Genomic DNA, 20,287 nt, shown 5'->3' with positions numbered 1-20,287 from the left:
AGTGTTCCTGTTCAGGTGCTGTGGGGTGGGAGTGGGGAGCAGTATCCTCTGGGCCTCCCCAGCTCCCAGGAACACGCCCTGAAGCTGCTGGAATGGGAATGTGGGGATTCACTGAGAAGTCTCTGTTTGTTCCAGCTCGGTCACACTTTGCAGGTGCGGGGAGGGATGGAAAGAGGAACTGGGGCCTCCCAGATGTGCCTGCCCTGGAGAGGGAAGACGCGGGGAGAGGAGTTCCAGGGAGCTGTAACAACGTCCTGAGGTGTTGTCCTCTCAGAGCTGGGGCCTGCTGGGAATGCCAGACCAGCAGAGCAACCCTGATCATCTTCTGTGGTGTTAGACAGGAGAAGCAGCTCTTTCCCAGGCCAGTCTGGAGCTCTCTCCAGTTGGAAAAGTTTCAAGTTCTGTACATTTCCCCAGCCTGACCTGAAATTTGATGCACCTACAACACAGGAACCCTGAATTTACCTGAAGTCCACTTTAGAAGATTGCTGACAAACCAGACCTGGTCATCGTGCTGAAGACGGTAGGAAACAGCCCTGCCAGAGGCAGGGACAAGCTCCAGCTCCTGAATTCCCTGCAGGTGTGCTGGTGCAGGCCCAGGGCTGTGGCAGCCTGTCCTGCTCCTTCCCCAGGCTGCTGGGAGCAGACTTTCCTGAACACCAAGAAGCTGCTCAGATTTTTAAGTTCCTTCCTTCAGCTCTGCCCGCTGTGCCAGCCTCCTCCTGAGTGGACTCTGCCCCAAATCTCACCTTCCTCTCATCTAAATCAAATCTCACCTCACCCTGCCCAGGCACCTGAAGGTAAATCCAGGGACCTGCAGAAGAAATCAACGTGCCCTTGGCCTTTTCACGTGACACCATCCCTGAGGAACTATTTGGTGGCCTTTGATCCAAGCAGCAAACAGCCCTGAGCTCCATTCCAAGGGTGACAAACCAGGGCAGCTGCGGTGACACTGAGCAGGGCTGGATGGAGGTGGAACAGGGAAGTGTAAAGGAAAAGCTGCTCCATCAGAAAATACGGGATATCACTCCACATCCATGTGCCCAGCCCATCAGGCAGGTCTGCAGCCACTCCCTGCTCAGGGCACAAACTGCATCCCGGCTGTGACACGGACTGGGAAGCAGCTCTGGGATGTACTGGGGACCGGGTCATTTAACAGACAGGGGATTCTTTCCTGCTTGCCTCGGGAAAGGACAGAGCAGTGCCTGGCACCCAGAACCGTGGCACCTTTATCCCAGAACACTCATCAGACACTGCCAGGACCTTCTCCTCAATGGGGCCACCCGTGGGTAGGGCTGGAGGTTCAGGTGGCCACACTCCACTGTCTGATCACCAAATCACTTTCCCAGAGGATCCTCCTGCAGTGTTTCATCCTCCTGCTCACAGGAGCAGGGAACGGGCGGTCCAGGTGTCCCCATCCCCACCCGTCACTCCAGCCGTTAACAGCAGCTCGTGGGATTATTTTATTAAAAAAAAAAAAAAGGTGTTTATTTAAAACAAAACACTCGGCCAAGGGGCGTTCACGGGCACGTTAACCAAACTTAAAAACCAAAACTGTAACATCTCAGAGGGGGCACGGCTGGGCCCGTCGGGCGCGGCCCCGCGGCTGAGCGGGAATCCCGGGACAGCCGCCGTCAGAACTCGAAGGTGCCGAAGTGCGCGGTGCGGCCGCCGGCCTTGGGCTGCGCCTTGTACCCGATGCGGTCATTGATGAGCTGCTCGCGGCTCTTGTGCTCCGTGCCCAGCGCTCCGATCGCCGCCGCCGCCTCCTCGCCGCCCGCCGCCGCCTCCGCCTCGTCCCGCTGCTTCCTGCGGCTCTGCGGGCGAACGGGCCGGTCAGGGCCGGGGGCGGGCCGAGCCCCCCACGCCCGGCCCCGCGCGCACCTCCAGCTCCTTCCGGACGCTCTCAAACTCCTCGATGTCGTCCAGCTTCAGCTCCAGCCGCGTCGGCTTCCGACGGAGCATCGCGACCGGCGACACCGCCACAGCAACGAGCGCTCCCGCCCTCAGCGGGCCGGGCCACGCCACTCCTCCCGGCGTGCCCCGCGCGCCCCAGCTGCCCCGCCACTCCTCCCGGCGTGCCCCGCGCGCCCCGCCTGCCCCGCCACTCCTCCCGGCGCGCCCCGCCTGCCCCGCCACTCCTCCCGGCGTGCCCCGCGTGCCCCGCCACTCCTCCCGGCGTGCCCCACGCGCCCCGCCTGCCCCGCCACTCCTCCCGACGCGCCCCGCCTGCCCCGCCACTCCTCCCGGCGCGCCCCGCCTGCCCCGCCACTCTTCCCGGCGTGCTCTGAGAGTCTCTCCCTTAAAGCTCGATGCAATTCCCGGGTTGCCCTGCGCGACCCGCCCCTAGTGAGGCCGTCACGCCTCCCGGCGTGCCCTGCGCGACCCGGAAGTGACTGTGAGGCGCCGGAGCCCGAGCGCGGCGAGTCTCGCCCTGTTCACGTTCTTTGGTTCCTGTTCCCGCTCCCCTTCCAGGCCTGTTCCCGGTTCCTGGTCTTGTTCCCGGTCCCGCTCCCGCCATGGCCACCGCGCGGGCACCGGCGGCGCGCGGCGCGGCCCGGCCTCCCGAGGTGAGTGCCCGGGAGATGGGGGCGGCTCCGGGCCCGTTCCCCGCACGGCAGCGGCGCCGCCCGCGGGCCCGCGGGAGCGGGAGAGATCGCGGGGGTCGCGACTGCTGTTGCTGTTTGGGGTTTACGATGCACCGGTGACACCGGAGCCATTTAAAGGAGCCTGAAGGCTCGCGTGTTTTCCTGGATTTTTCCACAATCCTGGTTGTTCTCCCGGGAAGTTCGTGTGAGGCGCCTCTCCGCGGGGAGGGATGTTCGCGTTCTCCCGCTTTCCAGGGAGGGCGCTGGGGCATGGAGGATGCCATCGCTCCTGGCTGTGCTGGCGCTCAGCAGGAGGACGAGAACCTTCGCGTTCTAGAGCTTTTTCAAAGAATGTCTCTGCAGATAATAAATAATAGAGACGCAACTCTGCCTGATTTTAGCGGTTTAATGTGGCATTTTACTTTTGCGCTTTGGCCTTTGGGCAAAAACCCCAATGCCCAGTGGCTGCTCCATCCCTGGAACTGACCCCGGCCGGGCTGGACGGGGCTTGCAGCAGCCGGGGATAGTGGAAGGTGTCCCTGCTGGCAGGGGGTGGAATTGGATGGGCTTTAATGCCTCTTCCAACGCGGACCAGTCTGGGATTCTGAGAGAGCCTTTGCATGGTGCCCAGCCTGGTTTTCGTGGCACAGCTGGGCTCTGTGGCACAGCCAGGCTGTTTGTGGCTCCTCTGTCCCCAGACACAGCCCACACTGTTCCTCTCCCTGCAGCCCCCCAAGGCCAAGCCTGCAGAGGAGGGCGAGGCCCCCCCGGCCAAGCGGGCGCCCATCTTCTACGGGAGCCTGGAGGAGAAGGAGCGGGAGCGCCTGGCCAAGGGCGAGTCGGGGCTGCTGGGCAAGGAGGGCATGAAGGCTGCCATGGAGGCTGGCAACATCAACATCAGCAGTGGTGAGGAGGTGCAACCACCCTTTGTTATCCCTCCCCGCAGATGTGACACTTCCAAGTGTCTCTGTTTGCTCTCTGGGCATCACCTCGAACCAGGCAGGGAGGGGCGGCTCCTTGCTTGGATCTTCCCGTCCAGGAGGGATCCAGGGGCAGGGATGCTCTGGGCCAGCTGCCCAGGGAGGGTGTGGGGTGTCCCTCTCTGCAGGCACCCCAAACCCACCAGGCTGTGTTCCTGTGTCACCTGCCCTGGGTGACGCTGCCTGGGCAGGGCGATGCACGGGGCGATCCCCGTGTGCTCAGGCTGCGTCTGTGCCCAGGGGAGGTGTTTGACCTCGAGGACCACATGAGCGAGCGCCAGGCCGAGGTGCTGGCCGAGTTCGAGCGCCGCAAACGCGCCCGGCAGATCAACGTGTCCACGGACGACTCGGAGGTCAAGGCCTGCCTGAGGGCCCTGGGGGAGCCCATCACGCTCTTCGGAGAGGGGCCTGCGGAGCGCAGGGAGAGGTGCTGTGCCTGCACAGGGGAACGGCCACGCAGCAAATCCCTGGGGCTTTCCTGGGAGTCGGGGTGCAGCCAGCCCTGCCAGGCGGCACTGCTGTGCCACACGGCAGCTGGAAGAGCCGGGGGTGTTCAGCCTGGGGAAAAAGAGGCTCCAGAGAGAGCTCAGAGCCCCTGCCAGGGCCTAAAGGGGCTCCAGGAGAGCTGGGGAGGGACTGGGGACAAGGGATGGAGGGACAGGACACAGGGAATGGCTTCCCACTGCCAGGGGGCAGGGATGGATGGGATGTTGGGCAGGAATTGTTCCCTGGGAGGGTGGGCAGGCCCTGGCACAGGGTGTCCAGAGAAGCTGTGGCTGCCCCTGGATCCCTGGGAGTGTCCAAGGCCAGGCTGGACAGGGCTTGGAGTACCCTGGGACAGTGGGAGGTGTCCCTGCCCATGACAGGGGTGGGACTGGATGGGCTTTAAGGTTCCTCCCCACTCAGCCCAGTCTGGATTTCTGTTCTGAGAACCCCAAGGCAGAGGGAATGTCACACGGATATTTGTCAAGTGAGCTGAGAATTCACTGACTAAACCCAGCTTCTTTTCCAGGTTAAGAAACATCCTCTCAGTGGTCGGCACAGATGCATTGAAAAAGACCAGGAAGGATGATGACAGGTCAAAAAAGTCCAAAGAAGAGGTAAGGGTGTCTCCTGTCCTCTCAGTGCTGAGGGAGGGATGGTATATCTAGGTTGGATACATCCAGGACTCCTGGCTTTGGTCAGCCTCTGGATTCTCATGTCACCCGTTCTGGCTTTTTCTGTGTTGCCCATTTCAGCAAACCTGTGGCAATGTTTGGTCTCAGTGAGGAGCACCAAGTGTGGTTTTTACTTACAGACTGAGCCCTGTGCTGCACTCAGTGTGCAGACCAGGAGAGCAGGTGTGTGGGCTCTTACTTTCATTCACGCTTGGGAAGAAAAGAATATGTTCCTCCTGCTGCATCTGTTTCTGCCTTTGATAACTCTTTTTGCTTCTGTCTCTCTTCTGAGTCTGTTTTACCTTATTATTTTTGAGCTGTACTGTAAAAATCTCTGCAGCTCTGGGCTTTCTCTTTACTGGGTGATGTGCAAACAAGGAGGGAGTTACATGTCAGTAAATGCAGATGAGTCGGGTTCAACTGGAATGTTGAGTGAAGTGGCAGCATGTCAGGATTGGATCTGTAGGGCAGAGAGTTTGATTTATCTCTCCAAATCCCTTTTCCTGGGGCTTACAATTGTACAGAAGGCTTTTAAAAAGAGACCAGAGCACAGCAGGGTTTGGGGGCAGGTGCTGGGAGGAGCTGAGGGGAATGAACACAGGGGCAGCAGCACCAGAGCTTTTCCATCAGTTTTATTCCTGTCTTTACAGTATCAGCAAACCTGGTACCACGAGGGCCCACGCAGTCTGAAAACAGCCAGGCTGTGGCTGGCCAACTACTCCCTCCCCAGGTGAGAGAAAACAGCACAGAGGAGGAGGGAGGTGCAGCCATTTGTCAAACCCAAGTGCAGATCCCACTGTGGGTAGCCCGGGAAATGCAGGGAGTGGGGAGGCAAGGCCAGGGAGCCCAGAGCCTGAGCTCTCAGGGCCTGATCCAGCATTAGCCCAGTTTGGGGGAAGAGCAGGGAGAAGGTGTTTCCAGCAGCAGGGAAGGGGCAGTGCTGGGGTTGTCACTCCTCCTTTGCTCTCCCCAGGGCAGCGAAGCGGCTGGAGGAGGCCCGGCTGCTCAAGGAGATTCCTGAGGCCACCAGGACATCCCAGAGGCAGGAGCTGCACAAATCCCTGCGGGTAGGTCTGCCAGCTGCTCTGCTGCCGTGTTCACAAGGTCTGGCTGATCCTCCAAAGAGCCCAGCAGGAATTAGGCTGCCTGAAGTGCTGCCCAGATGCACATCAGTCTCTGCAAGCTTGGGAAGTTCTGCTTTTCCTCTCCTTCCCTGTGTCTCGAAAGCATGTTCTGAATCCTTCAGAGTGCTCCAGGGAGTTGTATTTTGTCCCTGTGTGTGACAGAGGGTCCAGAGACATCCCTGCCTTGCCTTGCCACTTGCCTGTGAGGCTAAAGGAATGTGTTCCTGGCTTTGGCGCTGGTTTGGCTGGCTGGGGAGCCAGGGAATCCAAGGGAAACACCCAGCTCTGGGTGGTGAACATGGTCGGGATGACTCTGAGATGCCCTTTCCAAGCATGCTAAGCCAGATCCCCAGCTTAACCAAACAGAGAGGCTCAGCCACAGCGTGTGCTGCCCCCCTAATCCTGTTTACTCCAGAGGATTTGCTTCTCCCCTCTGCCCCATCTGTCTGGTTGGATTCTTTGGATGAGTTGTGGAAAGATGCCAAACTCCAGCCAGTTCTGTGTCAGAGCTGCAGCTGCAGAGCTCTGGGGCTGGGGAGCCACATACCATGGGTGGCCCTGGGGGCTGAGCTGGGGCACCTGGGCCAGGCTGGCCCTGGCCCTCCTGCCTGGAGCTGGGGTGGCTCTGAGGCAGCTCCTCCCTTTGAAGGTGACTTGCCAAGGGCCTCTGCCTCCTTCTGTGCACACTTGCCTCCCTCACCTCAAGCTTTGGCTGGGGATAGCTCTGGGTTGGTTGCACTTTAGTCGCTTATTGATGGTTTTCTTTGTCTCTTTTACAGTCCTTGAATAACTTTTGCAGTCAGATCGGGGATGACCGCCCGCTGTCCTACTGCCACTTCAGCCCCAACTCCAAACTCCTGGCCACGGCCTGCTGGTGAGACTGCCTTGGCAGCACCTGCTTTGGGGGGCTGGGAGAGCACGGGAATGTTTTCGGAGGCTTGGGAATTGTGAGAAGCTGCTTCTCCCTGCTCTGAGCTCTTATCACTTCATTTTAGAGCTGAGCAGAGGTTCACTGATCTGAGCTGGTTTGCCCCAAGTGTGTTGGTGTTTTAGCCACTGCAGAACCTCGGGGTGGCTTTGCAGCTCTCTTTGACCTGTTCCTTGATGTTCTTTCTCCACTGACATCCATTCCTTGTCTTCCACAGGAGTGGGCTGTGCAAGCTTTGGTCTGTGCCCGACTGCAACCTGGTTCACACCCTACGAGGTAGCGAGCGGCTCTCACTGAGCCCTTTGGTTCTTTTGTTCCTCTCAGTGCTGGCCTCCCACATCTCAATTACCTTGTGATTTAAAATACTGTCTTTGGGCAAATTTCTGTCTTACTGAGAGCATCCCTCGGCTTGGGAGCATGGGAATGTGTCATATAATGAGAAGGAAGACCTGGCCTTAAACCTCAGCTCCAAGTTTGCTGTTTCTATTTCTGAACAGTTTTGTTTGGTTTACAAACCTGCTTTGAGTTACGTGAGTTACAAATAGCAGCAGTTCTGGGCAGGTCACTTGACAGCAGTGAGGTTCTTTGAGCAGTGGTCACAACTTAGACATAATACAGATGTGTGTAAATCCTTTGATTCCTGTGTTGAATTTTGTCTGCACTTTGAGGGTTCCAAACCTTGATGTTGGATGCTCTGCCTTGGGTGCTCCTGGAAGTGCAGTTTAGCTGGGGGTGACAGGACAATGTCACCCAGCACTCAGGACACAGTGAAAGTGTTCACTGGCACCTCCCTCACCAGTACCAAGGAAATGCTGCTTTTCTGAAGACCTGGCCACAATCCCATGGCAGATTCTGAACTTTTGTCTCTTCAGGACACAGCACCAACGTGGGCGCCATCGTGTTCCACCCCAAGGCCACAGTGTCCCTGGACAAGAAGGACATCAGCCTGGCCTCGTGTGCAGCCGATGGCTCCGTCAAACTCTGGAACCTTGAAAGGTCAGAACCATTCCAGATGTGCACAGCTGCAGCATTGCTGTGCTGGGGTTTATTCCATGTTCCTCCAGACGTTTACCATCCTCCTGCCAATATGACCTTTTCTCGTAGTTAGCCCTGTGCACTCCCTGGCCTCAGTATGTGCCAGCCTCTTCAGCAGGAAGAGAGATCACCCTGATTAGGGAGTCAAGGTGAGGGAGATGGTCTGAAAGGGATTGAGGTAGAATTGCTGCTGGGCATTGGTGAACTGCTGGGGGTGATGGATGGAAGGTTTTGGGGACTGTTTTATTCTAACATCTCGCTTAGGAGAAAATTGCCCCTCCTGGATATTAAGAAATGAATTTTTGAGTGGTTGGAAAGCACCAGCATTTGGAGAGATTGACAAAATAAACAACCAGGCACAAAACCTTCTGCATGTGCTGCAGACAAATGGCTGTCAGTGCACAGAGTAGCTCTGGCAGATGGGCAGCACCTCTCTCAGGCCTGGGAAGAGGAGGCTGGTTCAGGTACTGAGCCTCGGCATCACCTAACTGAGAAGCGGAGCCTGCAGTGCTCCTGGGAAGGGCAGGCAGCTCCCAGAGCCCCAGTTATCCTTAGCTGAAAATCAGAGTTTCTAACAGCAAAAGTGCCCCTGTGCAAATGGACGGGGGGGTTGTTAGGCTCATGTGACCACGTCTCTTAATTAACTTGTTGGAAAGAAACTTCACTGCTGTTCAGAGCGTATGTGAAGGCTCCTGACCTGCTGCCTGTCATTCTGGGAGAATAAATATTCCCTCCATCCTCTCTCCCTGCATCCTTCAGAACAGCAGGAGTTGCTGCAGTTCAGGATGTTGTGTTCTCAGAACTCCCTGCAGTTCAGGAAGTCTGTGGGTTGTTTCTGTACTTCCAAAAGTGCTAATGACAAAGGCCTTGTTAATTTTCATTAATCATCATCATCATCCCAGGAGAGCTTTACAACCAACAGAAGGTGTGGAGAGAGGGTTTCACTCAGAGCTCTGTGAGTGTCACCCAGAGGTGGAATTCAGAGTCGTTGGCTACACCTCTGATGTTCCTGCCTGGCTTGATTTCATCAGCAGAGCTTTTCCCGCCATCACAGTGTATGGACAAAGGCCTGCCTTGAGCCAGGCCCCAGTGGCCAATGGTTTGTTCTGTGTTTCAGTGACGAGCCGGTGGCAGACATCGAGGGACACAGCATGAGAGTGGCCAGAGTGATGTGGCACCCGTCCGGGAGGTTCCTGGGCACCACCTGGTACGGACACCTGGGCTCTCAGAAATGACCATGGGCTGCCAGGGCTTGGCCATTGGGGACCACAGCTGGGCTGCTGCAGTGTCAGTGACAGCAGGTCATTGGGATTCCCTGTGGGAGACACTGTTGGTCTCTCAGGTGGGAATAAAATGCTCCCAGAGTTGAAATATCCTGTGAAATATCCTGTTATTCTCCCTGGAGTTTCATGGAGGCCAGGGGAAATGGCCTTAGTTACACCAGGGAAGATTTAGGTTGGATATTTTGGAAGAAACATCTTCACAGAAAGGGTGGTCAGGCCCTGGCACAGGCTGCCCAGGATGGAGTCACCATCCTGGAAGTGTTGAAAACACATTTGGTTGTGGGACCTGGGGACATGGATTAGTGGTGAATGTGGTGGTGCTGGGTTAACACCTGGACTCCATGGTCCTGGAGGCCTTTTCCAACCTGACTCCATGATTTAACAAGTGCTTTGTTCTTGCAGCTACGATCACTCGTGGCGCCTGTGGGACCTGGAGGCTCAGGAGGAGATCCTGCACCAGGAGGGGCACAGCAAGGGGGTCTATGACATTGCCTTCCACATCGATGGCTCCCTGGCCGGCACAGGGTGAGCCCTTGGCTCTGCGTGGCTGGGAAATGTTACCAAGGCCTTGCTGTGACCAGAGATTTCTGCTGGGGGATTGGCTTCCCACTGCCAGGGGGCAGGGATGGATGGGATATTGGGCAGGAATCGTTCCCTGGGACGGTGGGCAGGCCCTGGCACAGGGTGCCCAGAGCAGCTGTGGCTGCCCCTGGATCCCTGGCAGTGTCCAAGGCCAGGGTGGACACTGGGGCTTGGAGCAGCCTGGGACAGTGGAAGGTGTCCCTGCCCATGGCTAGGATGCTCTGTAGGGTCCCAGTGTGTGATCCTGTGATTGCAGAGGCCTGGACGCCTTTGGCCGGGTGTGGGACCTGCGCACGGGCCGCTGTATCATGTTCCTGGAAGGGCACCTGAAGGAGATCTACGGGATCAACTTCTCCCCAAATGGGTAAGGAGGGAGCTGGCACTGATGAGGGAGCTCTGAGTGTAAACCCCACTCCCTAAACCCTGCTCTCCCTCCCCTCCTTGGCAGGTACCACGTGGCCACGGGCAGTGGGGACAACACCTGCAAGGTGTGGGACCTGCGGCAGAGGAAGTGCATCTACACCATCCCTGCCCACCAGAACCTGGTCACCGGCGTCAGGTTCGAACGTGAGTCCCTGCTGCTCCCTATCCCTCCCCTCCAGCAGCTCAAACCCACACCTGCAGCTCAGCAAGGCCTGTGCTGGTGAGCAGGGATGTCACGTTTTCATTTGCAAGTCTCACTTCTCCCCTTTTCTCCTCCTGTGCAGCCAACCACGGGAATTTCCTGCTCACGGGCGCCTACGACAACACGGCCAAGATCTGGACCCACCCTGGCTGGTCTCCACTGAAGACGCTGGCGGGGCACGAGGGGAAGGTGATGGGCCTGGACATCTCCCTGGATGGGCAGCTCATTGCCACCTGCTCCTACGACAGAACCTTCAAGCTCTGGACAGCCGAGTAGCTCAGAGCGGCTACGGGATGGGGACGTTAATGACTTTCGGTTGCTTTTTTATATTAAAGAAAAAAATAGGAATCCAGTGTGTTACAGCAGCTGCAGTCATAGCTGCTCTGAAGTTTGGATGTGTTTGAAGAACCAGTGTTGGCCTGGACTTGGTTGGCATCGAGTTTTGGGGGTTTTCCCACTTTTTGGATTGTTTTTATACTGCAGGTACCACTTTCTGCTGTAATTTTGATCCATGTACTTCTACCTTCCCTTCCAAATTCAGCTCCCAGGTGTCCTCCAAACATCTGCAGTAACCACAGAGCACCTCAGGTTTGGTGTGTGGTTCAGGTTCTCTCACTGCCCTTCTCACCTTCCTTTTTGGTAGGATTGTGACTTCAAACTTGATTTGCATTTAGAGAGTGAGCTCAGAGGGAGAGGCACGTGATGCCCTCCTTCCCCTGCCTCCACACAGGTGTCTCGGGATGGAGATCTGCACCTCCCTGGATTCACTTAGAGTAAATGTCCAAGGCCAAGGAGTCTTCTTTTCCAGGTGCCACCTTGTGTCCTACTCCTCGAGTTGTCCCATGGACTGGGTGTTGCAAATCCATGTCAACATCTCCTGTTTAGGGTTTGCTGTGTGAGGTCACTCGCTGTAGGATTGTCTTGTTTTGCCCTGCCCTGGGGAGAGCTTTTGTAACTTGTTTGTTGTTTAAATTGAGGTTTTGCAAATGTTTTGCTCTGGAAACTAAACAGGTTTTGAGCCTTCGAGAGCCTGGGCTCTCAGTCTCACAAGGAGTGGAGAAATTACAGGAATTTCACAATGCAGAGTTTGATTTCTACTGGTGTAAAAAAACAGCTCAGGAGGGGTGAGGTCATTGGGTTTGTTCAGCTTGGAGAAGGGGAGGCTGAGGGGAGATTTATCAGGGTCTGCAGCTTCCTCCTGAGGGGCAGCTCCAGTATCTGCCCTGGGACAGGGACAGGAGCCAGGGAAGGGCTGGAGCTGGGCCAGGGCAGGCTCAGGCTGCAGAGCAGGGAAAGGTTCTTCCCCCAGAGGGTGCTGGGCACTGCCCAGGCTCCGCAGGGAATGGGCACGGCCCCGAGGCTGCCAGAGCTCCAGGAGCCTTTGGACAGCGCTGCCAGGGATGCCCAGGCTGGGATTGTTGGGGGGTCTGTGCAGGGACAGGGGCTGGGCTGGGTGATCCTGGTGGGACCCGTCCAGCTTGGGACACTGTGTGATTGGATGAAAACCTTAAGGCGTAAAGAGAAGATGGATTCACCTCCCTGCTGTCAGCTGGAGAGCAGCTTCTGTTCCTTGGGAACATGAACACAGTTCCTTCCAGGGAAAATACAATGGAATGAGAGGCCAGCAACTAACACAGAATTATTTAATTGCAGTCTCCTCCGGTCTGTGCTCAGCCTGGTGCTCAAGTATCTGTTCCTTGGACCTGGCATCTCATCTCCCTCTGCCCATCCCCTGCCTGCCTGCAGGGAGGCTTTGTAAGGAGAATGCAGGAGGCTCAGTCGGGAGCAATAGCTTGTCCTGAAGGATCCCAGGGTTTGGCTTTTCTCCTGGACAGCTTTGATGCCTCCCTGTCACCCACAAACCCAGCAACTCCCACAGGCACAGAGTCCCTGCTGCTCGCTGTCAGGGGAGCTCTTGGGGTTGCATCCCCTCCTGGGACAGTGACGGAAGGTTCCAGTGCTCTCAGAACGCTGCCACCTCCTCCTGGGGCAGTGTCTGTAGGAGATTCCAGTGCTCAGAACGCTGCCACCTCCTCCAGGACCAGCTCTGCGCCGCCGCCCACACGGAGCACGTGGATGCCGGAGTTGGAGCTGGCACAGAGCAGGGTGGAGCTGTCGCAGGCGGCCAGCGAGGCCAGCGGGCCCGAGCCCTCGAGGCACAGCGTGGCCAGGCAGGCTGCAAGGGAAAGGACAAGGGAGGGATGCTGGGTTTGCTGAGATGAGGCAGGGCCACACCAATCTCCCACCTCCAGGCTCTGCTTGGCTGAGGTGGGTGAGCTGCTGCCCTCACTGTCCTGGATCCACACACCCCACACGTTGGGATGTGCCCCTGGAAGAGAGACGCCCGGTCAGGCAGTGGCTGACAGGGATCCAGACTGGGGTCAGGCTCTGCCTCTTCCTGGGACAGGAAGCAGGGCTGGATGGACCTATAGCCCCCACTGGACAGAGCTGCAGGGCGTGCCTGGAGCCATTTCCAACACACCCTTTTCTCCCAAATTTTTACAATTTTTCTAAGGGCTGTGCTACACTCACCACATGGTTTTGATGAATCTCCAAAAGAGAAACAGGATTTACAGTATCCAGTGCCACATGAGCCTTTCAGTTTGTGTCTGTTATTAAACCTCCGGAGACAGTTTGTGCAGAGACCTCAGCCACAGGCTGAGCTGCAAACAGAGCTGCTCTTGGCCTGGACCCACAGGCAGCTGCCTCTCCTGGTGCCCTGTACCCTTCCCAGAGCAGCTGGATTATGGCTCACCCAACTGGGAAGGCAAGAGGATCAAAGCTGCTGCCAGCCCCACAGGCACCCTGGGTGCACAGGCAGCAGGCAAAGGAACAGGTAAGAGGACAGAAGGTCCTTCTCTGCAGGAGATCCTCACGTTTCTATTTTCATCCCATCTTAATGAAGTTCCCTTGGAGAGGGGCTTAGCCCTGGGGAGTGTCTAATGCTGTGAACCTGAACAGCTCCCAGGAGGTCTCTGCCTGCAGCACAAGGGTTACCAAGAACCTGCTGCCACGGCAGGGCCTGGCAGGCAAACAAACACCTTTGTGTCCAGCTCAGGCAGGGACTCACCTTCACCACCAGGTTTAACCCCAAAATGCCCACGAGTCCCCTTCAAGAGGACAACCAAAATGAGGGTGTTGGCTCACCAGCCCTCTGTCCTCCAGCACAAATTCTATTCCTTACAACTTTCTACTTGTACCTGCAGCAATCTCTGGAGTTCCCATGTTCTTTTTCTTTTTATCATTTGTCCTTTCATGGCTTAACTTGGATATATCTTTAAAAGCTGCCTGGTAATTCTTCCTCTTAGCTGAGGAAGACCCCTGTCATCTCTGACATGCAGCTCTTTGTTTGTTGAGCCCTGGGTTTGCCATGGGGCATTTCTCCACCCTGCCCTGCAGCTGGCTTGGAGTAAACTCCAGAGATTGCAGTACTCACCCTGCCCATCACCACAAGGAGACAGAACTGAGGGAAGTGGGTTTGTTACCTAGGAGAAAGGAACACAGAGTGGGCAGGAGCCTCCCCTACCTGCAGTGTTTTGGTCCCAAACCTTCACCGTGCTGTCGCTGGAGGATGTGGCAATGCTGGGGGCCAGCGTGGGGCCCCGGGGCAGGAAGACACACGAGGTGGTGGTCTGGAAATGCCCTTTGTACTCACACACTCGGCCCCTGGTCTGCCTCAGGTCCCAGAGCTGCAGGAAACAGGCAGTGGTAGAGCCCCAGCTCTGCCAGCACTGAGTTGTTTTACCAGGACAGGAAGGTGAGTTGGGATAAAGAGCTCCCCACCAATGCTCAGAGTACCACGGCTACTGCCCTGGTCCCTGCCTTGCTCACAGTCCTGGAGAACATCAAAGCCCAGAGGATTTTCACTGGTGACTGAACACATGGCCACGCCCATTAGAGCCAACAAGATAAGACTGTGCAGGCAGGAAAGAAGTGTCCAGCCTGCTCCCATCCTCAGCCCTGCCCACCCTGGGATGGGACAGTTTCATCCTCTTGATCCTCACACACAGGGCTGAAAACCTGTAGCACTGAATCCCTGATTTGGAAACACCCGAAGCAAGGGATCCCTTACAGGCTTTCTGCAAGGGCCGTGTGCTTCTCAATGCCATCCACTGTTTTTTCCCTGTGTGTTTTACTGAAATGAAATTCCAGACTGGTTTGGGGTGGAAGGAACCTTAAAGAACCTTAAAGAGTTTCAATGCCCTGCCATGGGCACAGATGCCACCCACTAGATCAGGGTGCTCCGAGCCCCATCCAGCCTGGCCTTGGACACTTCCAGGGATGGGGCAAATCTCAGTGGTTTAATCAGGAATAATAACTGCTGATATTCCCTGAGCAGAACTTCCCAAAGGGGCAGGCAGGAAGACACCAGGCCAAGGCAGTGGGAGCACTCAGAGCCTTGAGCAGTGATGTGCTGCAGGGAGAAGGGAGGGAAGGGAATGGGGCCCTGGTGCCCGACACTCACGGTGGCCTCGGCGCCGTGGCCGGCGGAGCCGCTGCTGCAGCTGAGGCAGTACCGCCCGTCCGGGCTCACGTCACAGCACGTCTGGATGTGCTGCTTGGCTGGGAACGTGTGTGCCACCTGCAGCTCCCGGCTGTCCCACACCCTGCAGGGAACAGCAGAGGGCAAGGACACCCTGAGGCATCATCACCATGATGGGTTCCCTCTGTGCCCTCCCGCACAGCCCCGCTGTGCCCATGTGCTCTGCCCTGGCTGCTCCCAACTCTCCCTGCATCCCTGCATTTATCCATGCTGGATCACTCTGCAGCCTTCTCTCTCACAAATTCTCCTTTTCACCCACAGTCAGCACCCAGTGCTGCTCCCAGCCCCTGTCCCTGGCTGGAGTTTGCACTCCCAGGCCCAGGGGAGCTGGCAGGTGGCTTTTAGCCACACCAGCAGTGGTCATGTAACCAACAGCCCCACGTGCCTCAGGCTCTACCTCCCTTCCCTGTGGCCACAGGGAGAATTTACCTGGTGGTTTTATCCTCCGAGGTCTGGATGACATAAGGCTCCCCAGGAACCCAGCACAGGTGCGTGACCTGTGGAAAGGGAAGGATGAGCAGGAGCCACCTCTGTGTGCAGCCCAGGCTGTGTCTGCCTGAGGATGGAAAAACTGAGCTCCCATCCTCTCCCTCCTCCTGTGGGCTGGAAAGGTTGGATGAGGACATTTTCTGCTCCCCTGCCAGGTCCAGTCCCAGTGGGGTTACTGGGGGTGACTGAAGCTGGGAGGTGCCAGCAGCAGGACACAGCCATGGGAGCAGGGACAGCACGGGCGGGACAGTACAGGAGGGAATGCAGCCCCACTGCACAGGGCTTGTTCAGCCTGGAGAAAAGGAGACTCAAGGGGATCTTCTGGCTCTCCACAGCTCCCTGACAGGAGGGTACAGCAAGGCAGGGGTCAGGCTCTGCTCCCAGGGGACAGGCAATGAGAAGAAATGGCCTCAAGTTGTGCCAGGGGAGGTTTAGGTTGAATATTGGGGGAAATTTCTTTGCTGAAAGGGTGGTCAGGCATTGGCACAGGCTGCCCAGGGCAGTGGTGGAGTGTCACTGTCCCTGAAGGGATTTAGAAAACAGGCAGATGTGGCACTCGGGGACATGAGTTAGTGGTGGCTGTGGCAGTGTTGGGGAATGGCTGGACTCTGTCTTACAGGTCTTTTCCAACCTTAGTGATTCCATGACTCTGTGTGCTTCCAAACAGCTCTGAGAGCATTGATAAACCGCCGTGAGTCCCCCGGTACCCTTGTACTCCTTGGTTTGTTACCTGGAGAAGAGTAACCAGCCTCCAGCTGAGCCTGCCCAGGTGCAGAGAGTCCCAAGGGCTCCCTTCAGCACCAAGCTCCCAGCAAATTCTCTCTGCACAGCTCCATTTGTGAAATAACCATGTAGGCAGGGAGATAGATGATGGGGTGGGATTTGAGGAACAGCAGATCCTACCAGATTCCTGGAGATTGCAGCTCTGCCCAGACACTCCCCAGTCTCAGTGTCCCACTTGCACACGGTGTTGTCCCGGGAGCCTGTGCACAGCTGGGAGGCATCTGCAACCACAAGTTAACAGAAACAAGGCAGGAAACGTTGTCAGTCAGTCCCTGGGGACTGGGAGTGTGTTGTCCCTCACCTGGGCTCACAGCCAGTCCAGTAACAACCAGGTCATGTCCTGGGAAGTGCTGGCTTGGCCCTGAAGTCCTGTGAAGCTCCCACATCATCACGGTCTTGTCCCGGGAAGCGCTGAAAACTCTGTTGGAGTCAAGGGCTGAGGTGACCTGCCAAGGACCAGAAGGAGAAGCTGCTCATCCTCCCACTCTGTTCACAGGGAGAGCACAACTCTGCTGCTGTCCTGCCACAGCCCAACACACACAGGAACATGACTGGGGAGAGCCCAGCCTCCCCACTCTGTCCCTGATCCCCCCAGAGCCAGGGATGGTAAATGGGTGCTCTCAGGTCTTGTTCTTACAAACCATTCATTTTACAGGAAAACTTCCTTACCACCCCGAACGAGCCCAGTGCACAGCTGTTTTGAGCACTGAGGTGAACAAAGCCCCCTTTGTCTTTGCAGTACCCACAGCCCAGGGGACCCACTGGGCTGTCCCTTGCACAGGTGCACTGGCCACACGACGCACAGCTACAGCCTCTCTGCAACTCTGCTCTCCCAGAAGCCTGCTTGGCTTTGTCATCCCAATGCCAGAAAGGAAATTAAAGACCTGCTATTCCCAGAATACGCCAGCTATGGCACATGGTAGAGGTATTCTCAGAATATATCAGCCAGGCATGGCTGATTCGTGGAATAATGTCAAGCCTAGCAGAATGAGACCTGAAGAAAAGTGAATGGCATCTCTGCATCAAAAGCTTGACCTCATGATTTCATGATTCATCCTGAGCTTTTACTACAGTGTCTTGGAGTGGAAGACAAGCTTACATGCAGACCTCCTGCATGGCTGTTTAGTCTGGATGCAACACTCCATGCTGCTTCCAAAAGTATCTGTTGGAACCTTGGGAAAAACCTGATGTGTTCTGATCGCAGAATCATGAATCGTTACTTTTGGAAAAGACTTTTAAGGTCATGAAGCCAAACCATCCCCAGCTGGATACCAGGAATACCCCGATCCCACCTTTCTGTGTGGATGACAAAGCAGTGCTCCATCATTCCTGGCTCCCCAGCTCCTGAGGGAGACCCTGGTGCTCACCTTGGTGACCTCGCGCTCGTGGCCGACGAAGCGGCGCAGGGCAGCCCCAGATCTCCAGCTGGACACGGCCACGCTCTGCAGGGACAGGGGCAGGGGTCAGCACGAGAGCAGGGCAGAGGGGATTTTTCACATCCCTGGTTACGTCATACCAAGACCTGTGCACAGTCCACAGGACAGGGAACAGGTTCCTCTGGTTTTCAGCTCCTAGAGCATGTACAGCTGTCCTTAAAGACAGGTGATGCAAGAGTCAGTCTGGCGATCGCAAGCCTGGGTGGGAGCGTTTGATGTGATATGAGCTCTGGAGAGGTTACAAAATTTGATTTCATGTGCTTCAGTGCGTGCCCTCACTCTAAACTCATTTTTGCTTTCTAAACCCAGGGACCAACATAGCTACCATCCACGGAAATGTTCAAAGCTCACATTTCAACCTTATTTTTGAAGCTGCTGATATATCTTCCTGTCCCAGGGGATACCTCACCTTATCCCTTCCTCCTGACACACACAGGTCTGGTTTGAGAGCAGCCACCGAGGTGACAGCATCGGTGTGAGCGGGGCTGTGCTGCTGGGAGGCACCAGAGGGTCCCGTCTGTCCCACGGAGCCGTCGGCCCTGCGGAGGAACAGGGACAGCAGTGGGAGCTGCAGAGCCTGGGAAGTGAAGTCAGGGTTCCATGCCCTGGCACCTCCTGCATCTTCTGACATGACATTGTCTTAGAAAGCCAGAGAGAGGCTGTAAGTGAGAAGGAGCAGACCTATCCCAGCTCTACAGCTGTTGAATATTTAATTGTTGCTCACTCTGTGCTGGTGCAAAGAAGAAAAGAGATTTTGGCCTCACCAGCCTCCACAGCCACTCACATGGATCAGGCTTTGCTGCTGTTTGCTGTGACACCTCCCTGGCCATGAGACCCCCCCAGGGCCACCCTGTGCTGCTCTCCAGGCACAGATCCCTCTCCCTGCTGCCAGGGACTAATTATTTCATCTTGGCCATGAAAGCTGGTGACAGGCTTGGAAGACACAACCAGGCAGTTTGGGTATTTGGATCAAAGAGCCACTCCTGGAGCTGCTCCCCTTCAGAGCTCTGCCTCAGCCATCACAGAGCACAACCACTGGCCATGGTTATGTGCTTGGCCATTCCTGTGACCAACATTTGGGATTTCAGTCCTCCAAAGAAGCTGAACAGACTTTAGAAATGAGGGTCAGAAACGAAAACCTGATTCAAACATCCAATAATGAAACAAAACCCCTGTGCTTGCTATACTGTCTGGTCATTTGTGTTCACTCTTCACTCTCACACCTGGTCTATTAACAAGACCTGATTTCCCAGCGTTGCTTTACCTGTATTTGGTCGTGTGGAAGCTGATTTTACTCTGCAGTTTCCCCATAGCCCTGGCGAGGAGCAGGCAGTGGTGGGTGTCACATCAGCACCTTGTGCACCTGCTGATGGGACACAACCTGTGGGTGAAGGGACACATCACCAAGGATCCAGAGGGGTTTCTGTTTGTCACACACACAGGATTAGGTGCTGGTAACGTGTTATCTACATCCTAACTCCATTCAGAGTAAGGAGAAAACCTCAGAGGAGGAGACATCTCGAGGTCCTGAGTAGAACCTTTAGCTTAAAGCAGAGTCAGCAACAGGACGAGGTCACTGGGACCTCACACTGAGCTTAGAAATGCCCAAGCTTGGTGAGGCCACAGCAGAGATGGAGCTGCTGCCTGTCATTCTTTACACCTCCTCTTACTCCTGGATCTGGTCTGGATTTCCATATATCCTGGAGATCCCAGTTTTTGGATTGGTGACGGCAAGCACCTTCAGACTGAAGCTTGTACAACAACTGGTGGGACCAAGTGCAGTCACAGGCAGCCCCAGCTCAGCTGAGCCAGCCTGGCAATACTTGAAGTGATCTTTCCAGGAGCTGAGGAACACTTTGGGAAGAGTTTCCATGTCCAAACATCAGTTCCAGGCAAGGCAAGACCACGTGGATAACCCAGATGCATTCAGCAAACAATTGCTGGCCAGGCTGGGGCCAGGCTGCCCTGTCCCTCCCAAGAGGGCTCAGCACAGCCAGACCCTGCAGCAGATCCATCCAGGTGAGGAGCAGCATCTCCCCCCGTGTCCTCACAGGTCATAGACCGAGCAGAAACCAGTCTCAGTGACAGTGAATTGTCACAGACAATAACTGGCAGCTGCTTAGCTCGAGGCACACTAATTGGATTTAGTCTGCTGGCATGCCCATCTTCCGTGGCTGTAGCATTTTGCTAATCAAGATCAGGGGAAAAAACCCCAATCTGCTTTTTCCAGCAAAAAAAAATGCTTGAAGGTTCCGCCCACAAAAAATAGTGAAAACCAAATCTTGGAAGCACTGGGCAAAAGAGGTTGGATTTCTACAAAATTCCCTTTCTAATTTTATCCTGACAGCCTTTGTGATTAGCAATTAGTAGTACCCAGTTAATCTCCTGCTGTTCTATCCATGAGTTTGCATGTTCTAAAGATGTGAGGAATGATCAATCTCCCAACTGAGGGGCTGTGACAATTTGGCAATTTATTTTTTCAACCAGACCAACTGCCCCAATTGTTTCAGTCCATCAGGAACGTGATTTTTCTCTGACAGTGGGAGAACTCTGCAAGTTGCAAACCAAAACTGTAGGAAAAGCTAAGACCTGAATTCTGAGTTTTTAATTCTGATGGTTACTGTTTCCAGCCTGCAGTTAATGTTCATCCCTACCTGCACATCAGTTCATAGGGAGCTGCCAGGGGCCAGGGGAGGCTGCAGGGAAGGTGGGAGCTTTGTCCTGTGTCTCACTG

The 20,287-nt window shown here is 55.9% G+C and overlaps 3 protein-coding genes across 4 annotated transcripts; 1 reads left to right on the top strand and 2 right to left on the bottom strand.

The window, feature by feature from the left end:
* Positions 1 to 1,450: 1,450 nt before the first annotated feature.
* On the bottom strand, positions 1,451 to 2,037 carry CDC26 (cell division cycle 26). Its single transcript, XM_066201161.1, has 2 exons — positions 1,885 to 2,037; positions 1,451 to 1,817 (listed from the first exon to the last, which is right to left on the bottom strand). Exons 1-2 carry the CDS (start codon positions 1,963 to 1,965, stop codon positions 1,635 to 1,637), a joined length of 264 nt encoding a protein of 87 aa, XP_066057258.1. The 5' UTR covers positions 1,966 to 2,037; the 3' UTR covers positions 1,451 to 1,634.
* Positions 2,038 to 2,350: 313 nt separating this feature from the next.
* On the top strand, positions 2,351 to 10,805 carry PRPF4 (pre-mRNA splicing tri-snRNP complex factor PRPF4). Of its 2 annotated transcripts, none has more exons than XM_066201312.1 (14): positions 2,351 to 2,570; positions 3,317 to 3,494; positions 3,809 to 3,995; positions 4,581 to 4,668; positions 5,376 to 5,455; positions 5,699 to 5,792; positions 6,629 to 6,723; positions 6,995 to 7,053; positions 7,650 to 7,773; positions 8,930 to 9,019; positions 9,498 to 9,620; positions 9,934 to 10,041; positions 10,126 to 10,236; positions 10,385 to 10,805. In XM_066201312.1, exons 1-14 carry the CDS (start codon positions 2,520 to 2,522, stop codon positions 10,704 to 10,706), a joined length of 1,710 nt encoding a protein of 569 aa, XP_066057409.1. In that variant the 5' UTR covers positions 2,351 to 2,519; the 3' UTR covers positions 10,707 to 10,805. The 2 variants fall into 2 exon arrangements, with proteins under 2 accessions (XP_066057409.1, XP_066057410.1); XM_066201313.1 differs by having other exon boundaries at positions 10,126 to 10,244; positions 10,385 to 10,678.
* A 1,137-nt stretch (positions 10,806 to 11,942) lies between these two features.
* On the bottom strand, positions 11,943 to 18,874 carry WDR31 (WD repeat domain 31). Its single transcript, XM_066201314.1, has 9 exons — positions 18,818 to 18,874; positions 17,963 to 18,092; positions 17,485 to 17,559; positions 16,419 to 16,563; positions 16,238 to 16,338; positions 15,275 to 15,342; positions 14,768 to 14,909; positions 13,829 to 13,991; positions 11,943 to 12,478 (listed from the first exon to the last, which is right to left on the bottom strand). The coding sequence occupies exons 1-9, from the start codon at positions 18,862 to 18,864 to the stop codon at positions 12,318 to 12,320; spliced, it is 1,032 nt and encodes a 343-aa protein (XP_066057411.1). The 5' UTR covers positions 18,865 to 18,874; the 3' UTR covers positions 11,943 to 12,317.
* Between the last annotated feature and the right edge of the window lie 1,413 nt (positions 18,875 to 20,287).

This window comes from Chamaea fasciata, unplaced genomic scaffold, assembly GCF_029207755.1.
Source record: "Chamaea fasciata isolate MVZ Bird 193981 ecotype frontalis unplaced genomic scaffold, bChaFas1.0.hap1 SCAF_20, whole genome shotgun sequence".
In the NCBI taxonomy this organism is placed as follows: domain Eukaryota; kingdom Metazoa; phylum Chordata; class Aves; order Passeriformes; family Sylviidae; genus Chamaea; species Chamaea fasciata.
Note: the sequence above shows the minus strand (reverse complement) of the source record. Positions and strands in the feature narration are given on the sequence as shown.